At 49.2% G+C, this 20,368-nt stretch overlaps 1 protein-coding gene across 1 annotated transcript in view; it reads right to left on the reverse strand.

Annotated features, from left to right (window-relative positions):
* The window catches only part of LOC119400565 (tartrate-resistant acid phosphatase type 5), a 143,389-nt gene that overhangs the window by 60,800 nt on the left and 62,221 nt on the right, over positions 1 to 20,368 (reverse strand). The window contains exon 5 of the mRNA XM_037667625.2: positions 12,074 to 12,221. Within this exon, the coding sequence (XP_037523553.1) occupies positions 12,074 to 12,221 (148 nt within the window). The remainder of the gene's footprint in view (positions 1 to 12,073; positions 12,222 to 20,368) is intronic.

The following is a 20,368-nucleotide window of genomic DNA, read 5'->3' on the forward strand; positions in this document are numbered from 1 at the left end:
TGCCCACTACCTCGTCTTTGCAAACATGCCACTATGATCCATCACCAATCCATTACTTCACCGACCATAAAGCCGTTATAAGAGAGGGGGAACGGAAGCCACCTTTGCAAACTGCCTACTACTTCGTCTTTGCAAACATCCCACTACGAACCATCACCGATCCATCACTTCACCGACCATAAAGCCGTTATAATGAAGGGGGAACGTAAGCCACGTCTAGCTGCCACTTACGATTAATAAAATTTCATGTATAAATATATACAGTGTTTGTCACGTCTTTGATGATGTACTGGGCTATCGCTTTGATTACTGCTGGGCGAAACCACTGAAGATTTCACGGTGTAACCATGTTTGCTTCAGGAGCTCTTCATCATTCACCTGTGGATATGCTGTGAAATTTTTGACCCGCAAGGACGGTTGTCAATGCTCGACGCAGACCGCGCGGCAGTGTTTGAGTAGCTTCGTGATTGTAGTAGATCATTGTGTTAAGATTGTGCGCAGGACGCGAATGGTGAAGATTATTCCAGAGCTTGCGCGACCACCAGTGATAAGGCTGGAAAGTTGGATGCGTGATGTTTAAAAGACGGCGCGTCCCAGCGATGATCAGTTTATCGACGGCCAACGCTCTGTTCGCCGCTATCGGTGTACAGTGTGTATTGCTGTAGTTTGATTTTGCGTTTCCCGGCCACAAGTTCGGCCAAATAAAGAGTTTCATCTTGGACACAACGACTGCCGCTTTCGTGGACGTCACGACCCCGTAAAAATATAGAAAAAAAAACGTTGGAATCAAGCGGCAAGGTTTGTATTCAATATTCTACGAAATTTAGGCATGCTAATTGTTCAATATTCCTACTAACACTAAGAATGCTAAATTTTGACTCAAACATATTACGATGGATTGAATGTTTCTTGTCTAACAGAACCCAACATGTAACAGCTAACGATCATAACTCACGCAATTGTTCCGTAACATCTGGTGTGCCGCAAGGCTCTGTCCTTGGACCCTTACCCTTTCTAATTTGTATTACTGACCTTCCATCCAGCATTACATCAACAATCAGGCTATTTGCCGACAATTTTGTCATCTACCGCATAATAACTAACCCGCATGATTCATCACTACTTCAATCTTATCTTGACAACATTACCTCTTGGTGCTCACTCTGGTCAATTCAACTGAATATCAACAACTGTAAAATGTGTAAACAAGTGTAAACAAGTGTGGTGTCCTGATTTATTTCTTGTGTCCGTGTTTGCACGCCCTGTCTTTTTAGAATGAATACTTGCCAACTAGCTCAGCTCTCCGTTATTCCAAATAATGATGATCTCTCGAGGAAGTACTGGCTGCACTAACCCTGTTTATTCAATTACTAATTTTCAGTTGTCATCTGTCAATACTTACAAATATCTAGGTGTTCACATAGATAACAATTTAACGTGGAATAGTCATATCAATTATGTGATTAACAATGCTAACCGCACTCTCGGCTTCTTGCGCGGTAGCTTTTCTTTAGCGCCTGTTTCATTAACACTTCTTTACAAAACACTTGTCAGATCTAAAGTCGAGCAGGCCTCATCAATCTGGGATCCTCATTATTGTTTACTTGTTGATGCACTAGAAGCCATCCAAAATCGCTCAGCTCGTTACATTGTCGCTAACGACTCCCGTACTGCTAGTATCTCATCAATAAAAACTTCTCTAGGCCTTCCTACCCTTTCTAACAGGAGGAAGCAGGCCCGCCTATGCCTCTTCCACAAACATGTTTTCATGAATCCTGAAATAAAAGGCACATTGTTCTCGCCACCTTCTTACGTTTCATCTAGCATCGACCATAACTTCAAAGTTCATGTGCCATTCTGCCATACCAACATGTACAGTCGTCCAAATCTTTAGCTATCCTGCGCGAGCGCCGACTTTTTTGTGCCTCAGCGCCGTACGACGGAGCCAAGTTGCAAACAGGGCGAGAGTAAGCGCATGCCCACGAAGCGCGCTCAGCTGGGCCCATCGTCTCCTTATCTCTTCCTTCGCGGGAACCGTCACCCTGCATCATTAACTCACTTCAGACGAGCAGGCAGCGCGTCTTGCCCGTATGTTATGTTCCGAAGATCAGCAAGCAACGGAGAAAATGAAATCCGCAGACGTCACACGCCCGCGCGCATGAGATAAGCTGAGAAATGTCGATCGTCCATTTCTTATCTGGCCACGCGCGTCTTTGCAGCCGGGCCGTGATCTGGCGACGCAAATGCTTTTCTTTCTTCCTTTTTTGCGCTTACTCTCGCCTTGTATGCAACTTGGCTCCGTAGCACGGCGCTGACGCACAAAAAAGTCGGCGCTCGCGCAGGATAGTTAAAGATTTGGCCGACTGTACTTCCACTAATATGTACCGAAGACTTCATCCGAATGGAACCACCTTGCTGCCTCCATCGCCAGCAACCCTGATCATACATCATTCAAGACTGCCATCTCTAACTTGTAACAAAACTCCTCTCTCTAACGCCGCAAATGACATTGAAAGTATTTAAATAAATAAATAAATAAATAAATAATAAATAAATAAATAAATAAATAAATAAATAAATACAGCCCCTACACTGCCGTTTCTGAAATGAAGGTCACATTGGGATGAAATCTGCTCCATGTACGTAGACAAAAACTAAGGCTTTGTGGAGAAGCATTGGAACGCTGTAATGGGCCGTCCTCTCGAGCACCTTCCAGTGGGTCGCCCTCTTCGCCTCCTCTCGGAGAGCACGCCCCTCGTGCTCGTGCTCATGAGAGTCTGCGCTCCATCGTGACCGTTGTATATCGTCGCCGTCAATCCAGCCGTCAATAAACGCCTTTACAAAGTAGTGGAGAGTGCTGTACCGTCACCACAACTTCGGTCTCCATCTGATGCCCCTGGAGCTTCGATCCCGTACCGTGCCATCTACCATGCCGCAAGACGCCGCTCAGCAAACGCCGCCTCCTGCCCCGACCGCTTGTCCCGGTGTCCCCCGTATCCGCGACCCTCCTGTCTTCAACAGCGCCGATGGCACCGACGTGGAGAAGTGGCTCGCGATTTACGAACGGGTGAGTGTTCCCAATAAATGGGACGAAGCAGGCAAGCTGACCAACTTGGTTTTCTACCTCGCGGGTGTGGCAGGCATGTGGTATAACAACCATGCATCCGATTTCCCGACATGGTCTGATTTCAAGACCGCCATCGTCGACGTGTTTGGCCGCCCTGCCGTTCGTAAGCTGCAAGCCGAACAGCGCTTACGTGAACGAGCTCAGCAGGCAGGGGAATCGTTCACGAGCTACATTGAAGACATCCTTGACCTGTGCAAGAAAGCCGACACGAGCATGTCGGAGTCTGACAGAATCAGGAATGTTCTGAAAGGCATCGACGACGATGCCGTCACCATGCTGCTGGCCAAAAACCCTCGCACAGTGGCAGAGGTCATTACCCTGTGCCAAAGCTACGAGGAGCTGCGCCGGCAGCGCATGATGACCCGTCGACCGCCATCACGCGATGCTGATCTCGCGGGCTTGTCGGCCATTCCTGACCACTCCACCATGCTCGCCGAAATCAAGTCGTTCGTGCGTGAGGAAATTGCCCGCCAAGTCTCTCTACTGGCTTTCGCTCCACCGCAGCATGTTGACCAGCCGCCAACTACACTTCTGACCATCCGCCAACTACACTGGTGGTATTCAGGAGGTCATTCCTGAATACCACCAGCCGCCTCCAGTGCCTGCGCCACTAAACTACGCGCAAGCTGTAGCCAGGCCGCCCCCAGCGATTCCTGTGGCTGGCACGCGATGTTACGCCGAAGCCGTCGTCGGACCACAGGCCTTCGACGCGGCTGTGCCGCCTACATACGTCGACGTCGTCCCCAGGCCCCGACTACTGCCCACAATGCACTCATATCAGCAGCCGCCTCGTCCATCCCGTTCTGCGACATGGAAGGGACCCGCGAACAGCTGGCACACTTCCGACAACAGCCCCATTTGCTTTGCGTGCGGTTGCGCCGGTCACGTCGCACGCTACTGCAATCGCGTGCAGCCGCCTCGGGTCGCATCAACTCTCACCAGCTCATCAAGCCGCCCTTATTATGACCAAGCGCCGCCTATGTCACCCACGTCCCACCCCACACCATCTACCCGCCGTTCACCGTCTCCACGACGTCGCTCACTGTCGCCGATGCGACCACGTCCGGCCTCACGCGACCAGGAAAACTAGTCGTCGCAGTCCACGAGGCAAGGGCTGCGACGCTATCGAACTGCGAAGAGCACTCAGCGAAGCCCCTCGAACGTGATAGACGTGTTTGTGGACGGTGTTCGCGCATCTGCCCTTATCGACACTGGAGCCGCCGTATCCGCTATGGACGCCAAGTTTAGCCGACTACTGCGAAAAGTCACGACGCCGCTTTTGGGGCTCTCCCTCCGTACAGCCAGCGCCCAAAGTATTCACCCTACGGTGGTGTGCACAGCCCGTGTCATTATTCAGGATGCTCTGTACGCCGTCGAATTGATCATAATTCCTGCCTGCTCTCACGACGTCATCCTAGGATGGGATTTTCTCTCCCGCCACGACGCCGTGATTCATTGCGCACCAGCCTAAATCGAGCTCTCACCATTCTCTGATTTGGCGCCGGCAGACAGTCCATCGGCTGCGGGCAAGGTACTTGTCAAAGACGACACCATGGTGCCTGCAAACTCGTCGACGGCGGTGTCAGTGTACTGCGCCAGCCTCTCCGACACCGTTGCACTTCTCTCGCCATCTAACCGTGTTTGCACGAGGAAGGGCATGCTGGTGCCTTTCACGACTGTGCAGGTCACTCAGGGCAGTACGTCAATTTTTGTTATCAACCCATCTCCGTACAGTGTTATGTTGGTGCGAGGGGAATGTCTCGGCAGCGTGGAACCCTCGAAGACGCACAAGTTATGGACGAACCAGAAGAAATGCACTGCCACAGTTCCAGTACGCTCGACGCTGTTTCGACGTCCGGTTCATCACCCGCTGATGTATTTGGTGCCTCCATTGCTGACGACCTTACACCGGTCCAGCGTTCCCAGCTCCTGGGCATGTTGGACGAATTTCGTTCTTCGTTCGATGTCGCGCAAACTTCTCTCGGCCGCACGTCTGCTGTCACGCATCGCATCGACACTGGCGCCCAACCACCACTGCGGCAACGTCCATATCGCGTATCTCCAACAGAACGCCGTGTAATCAACTAGCAATCGACGACATGCTTCGATGCGATGTTATTCGACCTTCTAACAGCCCCTGGGCGTTTCCTGTCGTTCTTGTTGCGAAGAAGGACGGTTCTGTGTGATTCTGTGTGGACTACCGACGACTCAACAAGATCACTCGTAAGGACGTGTATCCAATACCGCGAATAAATGACGCGATTGACAGCCTGCAAGGAGCAGAATTCTTTTCATCTCTCGATTTGCGCTCAGGGTACTGGCAAGTACCGATGGCTGATGACGCTCGACCGAAGACCGCCTTTGCCATGCCCGACGGCTTGTACAAATTCAACGTCATGCCGTTTGGGCTGTGTAATGCGCTCACCACCTTTGAGCGCATGATGGATACCGTTCTGCGCAACCTGAAATGGCACACACGTTTGTGCCTACCTCGACGACGTCGTTGTTTTCGTTCCGGACTTCTCAACGCATCTCCAACGCCATGCGGCATGTTTTGACGTGTTTGAGCGACGCCGGTCTGCAACTGAATCTAAAGAAGTGCCGATTTGCAGCACGTCAGCTGACATTACTCGGTTACGTCGTCTCCAAGGACGGTATTCTTCCCGATCCAGCCAAGCTTCGGGCCGTGACCGAGTTCCCCAAGCCTACGTCCGTCAAAGAACTGCGCAGTTTTGTAGGACTGTGTTCCTACTTTCGGCGCTTCATTCGAAACTTCGCGACTATCATATCGCCGCTGACGAAGCTCCTCGGAAGTAACGGGCCCCTCAATTCATGGTCTTCAGAGTGCGACGACGCTTTCGCGAAGCTCCGTCGTTTGTTGACGTCGCCTCCCATAGTATGCCACTACGACCCTACGGCCCCTACAGAGGTACACACAGACGCCAGCGGTGTTGGCCTTAGGCACTATCCTTGCGCAGCGCAAACCAGGGTTCCCTGAATATGTCGTGGCATATACAAGTCGTACGCTCACCAAAGCCGAGATGAATTAAACCGTCAACGAAAAGGAATGCGTGGCGATCATCTGGGCCCTTACGAAGCTCCGACCTTATTTGTGTGGTCGCCCATTTGATGTCATCACCGACCACCATGCACCCTGCTGGTTGTCATCATTGAAGGATCCATCAGGCCGCCTCGTCCGCTGGGCACGTCGCCTACAGGACTACGATATCCGCGTGCTGTACCGCAACGGACGCCAGCATGCTCACGCCGACGCACTCTCGCGCTCCCCCGCTCCTGACGACAATACCCACAGCTCAATGTCTCACAATGCCGTTTCTTCCATCGACATTCACACTATCGCTACCGAACAGCGCAAGGATCAATGGATCGCTTCAGTGATAGACTTGCTCACTGATCCATCGGCAACACCATCCACTCGCGCGCTGCGTCGTCAAGCCCGCCATTTCGCCATTCGCGACGACCTCCTTCACCGACGCAATTACAACGCCGACGGCCGCCAGTGGGTACTAGTAATAACCCGCAGTCTGCGTTCTGAAATATGCGAATCGTTCCACGCTGATCCGCAGTGTGCGCACTCTGGGGTATCGAAAACATACCGCCGCATTCGTCAACGGTACTTTTGGCGAGGAATGTACCGCTACGAGCAGAAGTTCGTTCACTCCTGCATCGATTGTCAGCGCCGCAAAACTTCAACGCACCAGTCACCAGCAGGTTTGCAACCTTTACCTTGCCCTGACCGGCCGTTTGGGCGCGTTGGCATCGATTTGTATGGGCCACTCCCTCTGACGTCGGCTGGTAACCGCTGGGCCATCGTCGCTGTAGAGCACCTTACGCGATACGCCGAAACTGCCGCCCTCCCAGCGGCTACAGCGCGCGATGTAGCCTCCTTCCTGCTCCGCCGATTCATGCTGCGCCACGGTCCACCCCAGGAGCTTCTCAGTGATCGAGGCCGTGTCTTCTTGTCGGAAGTCGTCGAAGCCATTCTCAAAGAGTGCAACGTTGTTCACCGCAAAACTACTGCTTACCACCCGCAGACGAATGGGCTCACGGAACGCTTTAACCGCACGCTCGGCGATATGCTCTCGATGTACGTCGCCGCCGATCACACAAATTGGGGTTCCATTCTGCCTTTCGTCACCTACGCCTACAATACCGCCCCTCAAAGCACCACTGGTTTCTCACCATTTTTCTTATTGTACGGCAGGCGCCCGTCGCACACAATTGACACAATCCTTCCATACAAGCCGGATCGATCTGAGTGTGCGCCTATTTCTGCCACAGCCAGACTTGCTGAGGAGTGTCGCGAGGTTGCCAAGACCTTTACTACGCATGACCAAGAGCGCCAGAAGAGCATGCGCGGTGAGACCAACACTTCTGCACCCACGTTGCTACCTGGAGCGCTCGTATGGCTCTCGGTCCCTACCACTGCAACTGGCCTCTCTTCCAAACTGCTGCCCAAATACGAAGGCCCCTACCGTGTTGTCGTCGAACGCAAATCCCCGGTCAACTACCTGACTGAACCCATGGACCCATCTTCGAACATGCGCCGTCGAGGGCGCGACATTTTCAACGTGGAGCGCCTCAAGCCCTACCATGACCCGCTCATAGTGACCAGCTGCTAGGTCGCCAGACGGCTCCCTTTTCGTACCCGGGGTAATTGTGGAGAAGCATTGGAACGCTGTAATGGGCCGTCCTCTCGAGCGCCTTCCAGTGGGTCGCCCTCTTCGCCTCCTCTCGGAGAGCACGCCCCTCGTGCTCGGGCTCGTGAGAGTCTGCGCTCCGTCGTGACCGTTGTATATCGTCGCCGTCAATCCAGCCGTCAATAAACGCCTTTACAGCTTAAACTATTTCACCAAATGTTTAAAAACTATAAGACATGTATTAATCGTCATAACTACCTTCTCGGACACATTATACATCACAGTCGCTGTGATAACCGCTAACAGATTTCTACCTTTAACTGCAGAACCAACACCTTTTTCTACTCATTCTTTCCTAAACCATTAAAAGATTGGAATTGTTGAACCGATGACTGGGTTCAGATATAACAGATATTACTTTACTTTTGCTTTGTTGTCAAATCGCTCCTTAATTAAAAAATGTACGGGCTAAGTGTCTCAGACATATGTTTGTTGAACCCTAATCATGTTTGTTATTCCTAATGTTAAATCATATTTGAATATGTGTGTAATATATTGCCACTCGTGTTTATTCCTTTCTCTTCATGTATTTATGTATTACCTACAAAAAAATGTTAGCGACGCTCGGCGTGGACCACGCCGCAAATGTTGTGTGGCTTCGCGATTGCTTGAGATCATTCTGCTGAGATTACGCGCAGTCCGCCAATAGTCAAGTTTCTTCGAGACCTTACGCGAGCATCGGCGATAACGCTGAAAGGTTGATACCTGATGGCCGACGCCCTGTTCGCCGCTATCGGTGTACAGCGTGTATTGCTTGTATTTTAACTTTTCATACCCTGGGCACAAGTTTTCGCGAATAAAGTGTTTCATCCTGAACACGCCCACTGCTGCCTTCTTCAACGTCACGACCATGTGACGTCTGATGGAGGTGCTGCTCGTTCGTGTTCCGGACGCACCCGTGAAGCTGTGAATCCAGCCCAAGTCGAAAAGAAAACATCGACGCCAACGCCGACCAGCGAGCTAGCTGCAGGCAACAAGGTCTACCACCAGAGTACGGGCCTCTCCGGATAAGAGCCGGAAGACCAAAGCCATGACCCCGACTGCGGCAACGATGACAGCTACTATGCCACTGCTCGTGACATGATGCAACAGCCAAGGGAGCCGCCGACTTTCCCGGGATCGTCATGTGATGATCCAGAAACCTGGTTCGAGTCGTACGAGAAGACAGCGGCCTTAAACAACAGGGACCTCAACGACGAGTTGCGCTTTGTGTACTTCGCATTGGAAGTCAGCGCCAGGACCTGGTTCGAGAACAGGGAGTCCATCATGACAAAAACGTGGGACATCTTCCGGAACAGCTGCCTAGCAGCGTTTACGAGCGTTGTTAGAAAGGAAAGGGCCGCTGCTTTACTGGAAACATGAGTGCAGCCCCCAAACGAAAGCGCTACCATCTTTACGGAAAAGAAAACGCATCTTTTCTGCCACGCTGCCGCTGACAGGTCCGAGGAAAAAAAGACTCGCTTCCTCACGAGAGGTGTGAATGAAGAACGTTTCGCCGGACTTGTGCGCAACCCGCCGTAGACGGTCTCAAATTCCGTTTCGGAGGCCATAACCATCAAAAAGGCGCAAGAAATCCGCACCAGGCAATGCAATCGCCGCATTCTCACGACAACTTACGGGGAGGCCCTAGCGCTGCAATCCGACAACCTGAGTGAGGTCATCAGAGCGACCGTGCGGGAGGAGCTGCGCAAATTGCTGCCATGCTCGCAGCCTCAAGTGGACCCGATCGCTGAGCGCAGCAACCAACGGAGGTGCGGTTGCCGTACGACTAAATACTGAAGATCCCCCGCCGATGACGACGATGCCGCAATCCGAACGAAGACCTGACGACAGCACGTAAAGGCAGTGGAACTAGACGACGCAGCCGTGATCCGACACCGTGACCCAACCCCAACGCAAGACGACGAACTAGCGACCTCGACGTTCTTATGGACGGCCACAAGGTCACCATACTCGTCAACAGCGGAGCCGACTATTCGGTCGTCAGTGGACCGTTCACTGGGAAGTTGAGGAAAGTTATGACTGCCTGGGAAGGCCCCGAAACGCGGACCACTGGAGACCGTCTATAACCCCGGCTGGAGTCTGCACAGCAAGAGTCACCATCAATAACCGGACTTATCCTGCGAGCTTCGTATTCCTGCAACATTTCTCCAGGGATGTCCTACTTAGCATGGGCGTCTTAAACCATAGACTTAAGAGCCAAATCGATAACCCTAATATCGGACAAAGCGACACTGCGGGATACGAACCAATGTCACCGTGCGATGAACGTGCTCAAAGATCAAGTTACCATTCCGCCTCACTCCAGCGTCATAACTCCCGTCGGTACCGAAAACTTTGACGACATCGAAGGCGCAATCGATGGCGATCGGTGTTTGCTACTAGCCCCCGACATTTCCGTGGCAATATTCATTGCTCGGCTGCATGAAAGAAAGGAAGCGTGATAACGAACTTTATCTAATACAGACGCTTCAGCAGGGGCACGACGAGTGGATACATCGAAGAAATCGGGGCCGTCAGCAATGCGTTTGCCTTTCAGATACTGAGGAAACAACAACAACGAGGCAAACACCTCAACCATTCTTCGACATCAACCCGAGTCTTCCCGCTGGCCAAAGCAACTGCTCCGATGCCTTCTGAAGAAATACAAGCACTGTTTCTCGTCGTCATCAAGGGTTCGGCAAACACCGCTTGCTAAGCACCGCATCATAACGGAACAAAATGCTCGACCACTTCGTCAGAGTCCCTACCGAGTTTCGATGCGAGAATAAGAAGCTATAAAGGAACAAGTCGAAGAAACACTGCACAACGACACTTTAAAGCCTTTGAAGAGTCCGTGGGCATCACCAGTAGTCTTGGTGAAGAAGAAGGATGGCACTATGCGTTTCTGCGTCAATTACGGTCGCCTGAACAAGATCACGAAGGACGTATATCCACTCCCACGGATAGACGACGCCTTGGACTGGCTCTGTCACGCAAAGTGCTTTTCTTCGGTGGACGTCGCCAGTGGTGCTAGCTTCCTGCACAAAATCGCGCAATTAATATTTTGTCGCAAAAATGCTGGAAAACTAGCAACTAGGAGCTAGAGTTTCACATTCGAGTTCAACAAAAGTGGCGTAACACTAAGGCCTCCGGACATTGTGAACCCAGCTGTCTCCACGAACTTCGACGCCCAGTCCCTGGTGGCTTTCAAGTGCATGCAGGTATTCCCTCCTTTCGGCGCTCGAAATCCTCTGCGCTTGGCGTCACATGTGAAAATTTACTAACACTGCAGCCGCCACCAATGAACTTCTCAATGGAAGACTGAAACTTGTGTCTTGGATCGGTTGGCGAACGAAATGAAGGCTGCAGTGAGTAAAGGGGTTAGCAAAGCGCTAGCACACTTGAAGAAATCCGGCTAATGGATTTCATCAATAGTTTGTAGCGCTGAATCCTCTACGAGTTGAGCGTCCCTTCGAAGAGAGATTCGGGCTTGCTAGTCTCCTTGGGAAGAATTGCTAGCCCTACAGCTGCTGAGTGGCAAGAGTAAATACCCTTGCCATTCAGCAGCTTACGAAGAACTCCGTACAGGGGCTTAGGCTCCATTTCTTTCAATTATGAAATGCCAGGCGTATATAACCATGTTATGGCTCTGTGGGCAGGGATCGAACACCTGTCTTGAGCACCTTTATTGATTGCACGTCAACACCCGTAATGTTGATCAACTTTGCTGAGGCAGAGAGATCATTGAGCCGCCATGGTGACAATGGGCTGAACAAGCGTCATTATCTTAATGAGTAAAGTACAAATCATCCTCTGATTGTCAACCACAACAGCTTCCTTCAGTTTTACATTAATGCAAGTACGTTTGGAGGCTGAAAGATATTTATTAAATACGTTGTTACATGTACCTATTTCTCTTCAATCTTGTCGCAAAATTTTGCAGACTCATCTGCCTGCATTTGAATAGCTTCGCATTCCCAGCCGGACAAAGTTAAGGGCTCTAACAATGACTGGACTGTACGTAAGGTTTAACAGTGATTACACAGTCGTTGAATTTGCAATTCTTATCAGCTCAGGTCATTTGCGCCGAAATCTATATTGGCAAACTTCCTCGACGTTTCACTGCCATAAATCCGTTCGCGTATAGTACTACAAAGCTGCCGCTGAGAGTAACGGGCTTACGCCTAGTAGTTGGCGCAGCGATTGCCAAGCAGACAAAGCTCGCCCTAGACGGGCAGTTCACCTGTAGATCATGGTCGTGGCCAGCCAAGTAAGCGTTTACGTGGTATTTCTGCAGCAGTGGGTCCAGGTCCCGCTCCAAGCACTTGGTGGTCCCGTGGGAGCAGGCAGAGTAGATAGGATAGTGGCCAGCCACCAGTACGTACCGGGCTCTGGGTGAGGTCAGGCATCGTTTTTCGTCAGATACTTCGATCTCTTTAATCGCTTTTGAAAATTTTCTTTATACTGTTTGAAAAAAATTCTTATGACAATTCTCATTCGTATGACAGTTCCCATTCGTATGACAGTTCTCATTAATATGACAATTAGGTGACTCAATAAAACTCCAGCTTTAAAATATTAATATAAACATTGTCACGTGGTTGTGAAGATGAAAAAGGCGGCAGTCAGACAAAGCCGCAACTCTTTATCGAGCGATTGCGATTTCGTCCCAGAAAACCAAATAACCATGGCTATACAACGGAATGACACTCACAGTACAACAATAGCGTCCAGAACGGTCATCGACCGTCGTTAATCTGATCGTCGGCAGAGAGCGTCGCCTTTGTACATGCACCATCGAACATTATTAAACAAAAATAAATTGTGGCACCTACGTACTAGATGTGCCAAGACTACGCACCATTAGTGCGTCCCTCTTCCTCACATCACTCCTTCTCAGCTTCACTTCTCCTTGCGCCCCTCATTATGCTGCTCGTTACCCCCCCTCTCCTCCCTCACTTCCTTTCCCACTGGTTGCCCTAGTATACATCGAAGAATAGAATGTTGGGCCAGTTCATATTCCATCATGAGGGAAACTGTGCAAAAAAGCGTGGACAAATGAAGAAAAGTGAGAAAATCCTCTCTGCTGTACATGCACGGCTATCATACGCTTCAACTTCACTGTGCAAGGTGCACGAGATTTTCAGCGGCCGCCGGCCACGGCTGGAACTCAAGCTCCGCTGTTAAAGGAACCGTCGCTTTTCTGTTTTGTATCGCAATAAAAAGCGTACTGCCTGAAGCGCCCAGCCTGGCAGCGGTTTCCCTGGAAAGTGAATAGATATTTTAAAACCGAATTTTTCGATCCGCGTTTGTTCTTCTATTGGTGTAGCGACGCCCACAACACTGGTTGGTGGACGCGATGACGATTGCACTGCCGGTGAAAAATGGAAATCTGGAACCACATGCAGTTTTTGTAGGCTTCATTAGGTTTTGTTTAATAATAAAACAAATACCCTAGTGGTCGTTTAGAGCAAGAAAAATACAAATAAAATATTATTACCACAGTCTCTCCAGCTTTCTTTTGTCAGCGTGAAAACCCGCCGCACTCGAGCGGAAAACTTGGTCTGTTCCGGCAACTCTGATACGCTCGTTCCACTCATGCTATCATGCATGCTATAGTGAACTAGAACATGTATCTGGTTCTAGTTCACTATAACTCATACCAAACGTGCAACAGAAACAAACATGAGACGTGCTTCACAGAAGAACAGAAGGATCCTGTTGTTTTTCAGTTGTGTTTAGGTGTTCTGTGTTGCGTATGCGACATGAGAGTCAACGCGGACGCCTTCGTCAAGCGGAACCTGAAGCCAAAATCTTCTTCACTGTAGAACCTCGATGAATACTAGTGTGCACTTTACGCATGAGGACTCACGGGCATGGTTCGAAAATTCCCTGAAGTCAGTCACGCTGCTCTTCGCCCAAGACATTTTTTTTTCTTATGAGCGGCGCCGGACGCCGTGGTCGCGTGGCTGGAGTTTCTGCGCCGTAGACAGGCAGGCGAACGTGTCGCCGGCAGCGGGTGCCTCTCTGACGCATGACAAAAAAATGCGCAGCTTGCACTAGAGGCGCAAGGCTGGAACCATCAGCTGAGATAGGTAGGTCGAAAACTAGTTTTGCTATTATTGCCAAGCTTTTGCTGAGAGTCTAATTTTTTGCTAAATATCCTAGATGTGGCTACACTTGGCTAGACACGTCGTGTGACTACCTGTTACGCGATGTTGTGATTTTAGACACGTCAGTAGCTGTTTCGCGCTTTTCGGTGGACCATGTCACATAGATAGCTGTTACGTGGTTTATGACGGGGACGTGTCACATGGCTAGCTATTACGCGATGTTACGTGATTTTAGTCGCGTGAAAAATGTTACGTGATTTTAGTCACGTGACTAGTTGTTTCGTGATCTTACATGATTTTTAGTCACGCAAGTATTTACATGATGTTGCATTATTCTGGTCACGTGGATAGTTACGTCATGTTAAGTGATTTTGGTCACGTGAGTGTTACGTGGTTTTTAGCCATGTGACTGGATATTACGTGAATTTAGTCACGTGAGTGTTACGTGGTTTTTAGCCACGTGACTGGATGTTACCTGATTTTGGTCACGTGAGTGTTACGTGGTTTTTAGCTATGTGACTGGACGTTACGCGATTTTAGTCACGTGAGTGTTACATGGTTTTTAGCCACGTGACTGGATGTTACCTGATTTTGGTCACGTGAGTGTTACGTGGTTTTTAGCCATGTGACTGGATGTTACCTGATTTTGGTCACGGGAGTGTTACGTGGTTTTTAGCCGCGTGACTGGATGTTAGGCGATTTTAGTCACGTGAGTGTTACGTGGTTTTTAGCCACGTGACTATGTTACGTGACGTTATGTGATTTTATTCAAGTGACTAGATGTTACGTGATTTTTGTCACGTGACTAGTTATTACGTGATGCTTCTCACCAGTGGCGCCAAGCCTGAAGGGAGTGCGGAGCTGGCCGGCCCTATTTGTTTCTCTTTATTTTTCTATTTCTTTCTTCCTGTCTTTCTTTCTTTTTCTTTGATCTCTTTGTTTATTTTATGTCTTTTGTCTCCTTTATTTCTATTTTTGTTTCTCTTTGTATGTATTTATTTCTCTTTATCGCTCTTTCTATCTTTCTCCTTCGTGTCCTTCTTTCTTTCTTGCTCTTTCTCTCTCTCGCAATTTATCGCTTTCTTTTTCTTTGTAACTCCTTCTCTCTATATCTGTGTCTATCGTACCTTCTCTTCGTCTTTTTTCTTTGTCTTCCTCTCTATTTCTCTCTTTCCCTTACTCTCTATGCTCTCTCCCCTCCTCCGATCTCTCCTCCTCACCCTCACATCTCTCCTTCTCACCCTCACTTTCCCGCCACCTTGCTATACCATACTATACAAGTCTATCGTGCCTGGTTAGCCGAGTGGTTAGGACGCTCACCTTCGGATCGTGTGTACGCGGGTTCGAGTCCCACCTCATTGTCAGACATTTTTTTTCGCCATGATTGTTCTCTTTACGTCTTTCTTTCTGTCTTTACTCTTCTCTCCTCTCACCTATCAGGGTTATTGAAGGCCACGCTGGAGAAATCAGCGCACGGAAAAATCAATGACCGATGCAAGTCGATATTTAGCGTTTTCGATTTCCTCGGCAACTGACGCTCCCAACTGCGGATGAGTGGTAGGTAATTCGGGCAGCAAAGCATAGCAAGGCGGCACCATCTGAAATGTGTAGGCGGCCATCTTGCACAGAGATGTCGGCGGTCGATGCACTAAGTGAAATGTTCAATTATACCTCAAGCCAGGAAAGAAATGCTTCGCTTTACTCCATACGTCACGCTACAAAGACCAGAATGAGTGAGATTTTGTTTTTCAACCATCGCAGCAATATCACTCGTCCATCTGCATGGTGTGCCATACTCGGCACAAATGTGTATCTTCATTAATACAGTCAAAGCAAATCTAAAGATGTTCGCATATGCTCTTCTTCATCTATTTTTTGGGAACAGCTGAGAAAATAGTTTTTCAAATGACTTTCTCGTAATTCAGGCAATAGATGGTTAAAGAAACCCAGGTGGTCGAAGTTATAAGCGATGAAAAGGCGTTCCATCGCTTACTGGTATTCTGGCAACCGCCGTTGCTTTTCCCGTTTCCTAGTATTCTCTGGTCGTGCGTACTCAAGGTCTTCGGCTCGCCGCCGTCGTTTGACAGCCATTTGTTGGCCTAACTGTTGCCTTCTTCATTTATAGTTGACCAGTGGTAAGGAGTTGAAATTAGGACTATTTCACCGGCACATAACCGTTTATGATGATGATGATAGTTGTTTGGTTCGCCGGACAAGGAACGATTTGCTAAACAGCTTTGCTGTTACAAACGTGGCTGATCCCCTTTTATAGAAATCGGTATAACACGAAAGTGAAACATGTGTTCACAGGGGTAGTTGAACGTTTATTGTGCATTGTTTCGGCACAAGCGCGAAGGAATGAATGCTATTGCAACAAATCGTAATGGCACGCGAAGAATGGCAAGCAGCTCGATACTTGCAGTGCGCTTTAAGGCAGAAAGGTCGCACGAAAAGAACATACACAGGACGAGCGCGAACTGTCACAATCGTTACTTCTTTGCGTGTGAGCAGCGCGCTCCTTTCGGAAACGCGGCCGCTGCGTCGAGCGAAGTGACCTTCGTGCTCTTTGTAACATCAACGGAAACTTGAGGTCAAAGCACAAGACGTACATACCACCCCCATCACAAGATAAGCGCGCACGAGAGAGAGAAGCCTCCGGTAGAGGCGCACTCGCATTGCAACACACCGCGCCACGCCCTTTGCGCCATCTCGCTAGTGATAACAGGAACACGCTGAAGGCACTGAGCTCTGAGTACCGCCAGCGGTAAATGGTGTATATAAATAGCTCGCTGTTAGTAAGATGAAAAACGTACGCTCTGCGGCCGAGCAGTTTTGCGCTGCGGAGCGAGGGGTCGTAGGTTCGACTCCCAGCAACGGAACTGTTTCTGTGCCATCTGTTAGTGTATATTTTAAAACGTCATATCCGTGACGGAAATATGCCAGTTGAGCTGTGGTGGGTCCCGCCATAAAACACTTTCGTGTTAAAACAATGCTCACAAAGCACATGTCATCGGCACACCTTCGAGGGGCAGCATTTGCGCACATTTGCATGTTTACGTGAGACGTTGCTGCCGAAGACTGGGAGTAATGACAAGCTTCGCTTTAAAAAACTCAGGGGCTCTTTCCCTCTCGGGAGCATGCGAAGCTTGGCTTTTAGGTGCTTGACCTACTACTTTTGTTTCTTTCTTTCTGTCGCATTGCACAATGCTCCCTGCTAACTTTTTTTATTCCTCCATGCCGTGAATTGGATGTTCATTCACTGCTTAGCAGCGCAGCACTTCAGTGGCTACATTTGAACAGCTTTGATGTAGCGCGAAACGACACACGGACACAAGACGGCCAACAGGGACGCCACACGGTTGTCTACTGGCTACATGTTCATTGTGGTAGACTTTTCAGGCTCGGGAAACTGTGTCCCATGGAAAATTTATCTCGAGATACTAAAGCTGCGTGCACGAAAGCGCATGCAAACAAAAAATTGTTGATTGCAAGATATTTATGATTTATCGTGTTCCGCTCTCATGTGAAAAACAATATCTTGGCCAAACCAGCAGATGCGTGAATGAGCGATTGAGATAACACGGTTACAACACAAGTAAACTGGCGCCTCAAGGGTTTCTTGCACTCCACGTTAATGCGTGTTGAATACGCGTTGTGCGACGCTTGGTGCTTATTTTACTCTTCTACTACGCTATATTGCATTTGCTAATGTGGTTCCTTCCCGACATGAAGCCTGTATAGGACCTTTTGCTAAGCAGTTTCAAGCACCGGCATGGCTCAGAGGTTGAATACTGGGCTCCCACGCAGAGGGCCCAGGTTCCAACCTCGTTCCATCCTGGAATATTTTTCTTATTTCGTTGTTTTTCTTATTTCGAGCGATACTGGTTACGGACACCGGCGGCGGCGGCGGCGGCGGCGGACAACTACGGCGCCAAAAATGGCCGATGAAATGATCTCATAACAGCTTTCGCTGTAAAAGGCTAATATGTCGAAGTTGTTTTCTAAATCATCAAGAAGCATGCAAACGCGTTCTTCCTTACTTTTTAAGCTTTGCGCATTGACATGGAGAATAGACAATGAACTTGGCTAAAACACGTTGGCGGGCTAGTTGGTTTGAATCCATGAAGAGTGATAAGCGCGACTACACAGGGACGAAGAAAGAAAACAGACAAGCACACAGCGCTACTTTCAACTGATTTTATTTTCGCTCAAACCGATAAATATATACCGAGCGAGCGCAAAAACAGAAACAACAAATGGACTATCAGTGGGCATATCGCTGAACCGAAACACGTGTACAGGGTGTTATGATCGGCCTGCCTGGCTTGGCGCCGCTTTGACGCATGAGACGTTGCGGCTAAGACTACCCTGATTTCTTCCGGGTCAGCGGTTCCAGAGATGCCCCTAGAGCGGCGACAACACGAAAGTCGTTTGTCTAATATTCTCAGGTTGCCTGCGCCCCTCGTAAAACCCTTTGGGCACGCCTGACCGACTGACAGATTAGGAAGAGTTGTTGGCCGTCGAGGCGGCTTGCTTTGTCGTCAAGGTGCCCCGGACAAAGGACCCAGCGTCTGGGAACCGTCTGCGGATGCATTTCCCACGTTCTCCGTGGCGCCTTGTTTCCTCTGTTTCCACAATTCGTGGTCTGCCTCGCGCATAACCATCATTGCAACAGACTACGAAATTGACTTCCACGTAAGACTCAACGTCTTCGTGCTGTGCCGTGTGTGCGCGATGGGCAGTGTTTTTCCCTCGCCGTGGGACGGACTGGACGTGCCTCTTTCTCCTTTCGTGGGTTGGGAGGGAGGCGGCGTTTCACCTTCCCCTTTTGGGGGCGGAGGTGAAGATGGAAATTTTCATTGGACTGCCCTGGCCTCCATTGTTTTTTCCTACAGGGAACCCTGGGAAGGCCAGGACATAAAATGCGAGCGTCGATGCGCTCCCGACAAGCTCTCACAAGTTCTCTCAAGCTCTCACAGGCTCCGAGAGGCTCCCAGAAGCTTGAGAGCTTCCATGATGCTAACCCCATCATGTAGCAACACGCTACCTGTAAATAAACGTTACTGTTAACAGCTACCGGCTCCTCTCCTCGACATCTCCCCGGGACTTTGGCTGGCTCCGGTCTTATGGGCAGACCCCCGACTACATCAAGGGCAATATCACGACATAGCAAAAGTATCAACGCGACAAAGCAAGATATTGCAACTATTTTTGAGAAAGCGAGAGGGAAGGCTGGCTAACACACATTTCTTGTAATCTATTAATTTCATCTATGAATTTCACTGATTGTCCATTTGTTGTTTCTTTCGTGTCCGCTCGCTCGGTATATATTTATCGGTTTGAGCGAAAATAAAACCAGTTGAAAGTAGCGCTGTATCCCTGTCTGTTTTCTTTCTTCGTCCCTGTCTAGTCGCGCTTATCACTCTTCACAGAATAGACAAATCGTTTCCAGAGCATGATGCGGTGGAAGCCTTAAAGGCGTCCTTATCGTAATAGTTATTGAACCTTGCCATTTTTATACGTCACATGCAATGACAAGCAGCATGCATGAGAGCCCTATTTTATCTTTTCGAGGTCATCCATCGTGATAATCCATTTGAACATCTAAATAGAGCGAACTTCAGGGACGAAAGACAGGAGAATGCGACACACATAAGCAAGCGCTATCTTCCAAGACATTCTCCTGTCTTTCGTCCCTGAAGTTCGCGCTATTTAGATGTACAAATGGAGTACCAACTAGCCCAAACATGCACCTTGCTAAGTGATAATCCAGATTACACGATCGCGTGGGCTACGGCGAACAAATAGTTTACCACTCTTATGCCACGCAAACTGATATTCTCGTTCAACTGATCTTGTTTTCGTCTTCCAGAGAAGCTGTTTGGTTTGCGCTGTTAGGTTTTCATTCAGAAAAATTTGTTATTTCGTTTTCCTCAGATCACTTTTCTTCGCTAGCCAGCTGCCCCTAGTCTTTCGCGAAAAAAAAAAAACCGAACCAAAATGGGCGGAACCGTCTCTGTTTTGCTTGCATTATCAGTTTTGCTCTTGTATGGCAGTCGATGAACGGCTTTCACATCCTAGTCAGAAAGATGTGGAACGTCAAGGTCATCAGCTAGCCTATTAAGTTTGTCAAGCAAATTCTGTCCCGCATGGTGGGGCATACCGTGTATTTCTAAATTTAGTCGTCGGCTGTACTTCAGTACTTGTCCCTCATGAAAGTTCTTCAAATGGCTTGCCCCCCCCCCCCATAAAAAAGCCTTTCCCCGAAGTGAAATGTGGAACATAGTATGCACAACGTATGTGGAACAAACATAAAGGGACACTTATAAGAACACGATTTTATTCCGATAGCAATTATATGGACAGTCTCGGCTGAATTTTGGCCTCGCCGTCATGCACCGTATATGTATAAGTATGTATATATA

The sequence above is a fragment of the Rhipicephalus sanguineus genome, chromosome 7 (genome assembly GCF_013339695.2).
Source record: "Rhipicephalus sanguineus isolate Rsan-2018 chromosome 7, BIME_Rsan_1.4, whole genome shotgun sequence".
Lineage (NCBI taxonomy): Eukaryota > Metazoa > Arthropoda > Arachnida > Ixodida > Ixodidae > Rhipicephalus > Rhipicephalus sanguineus.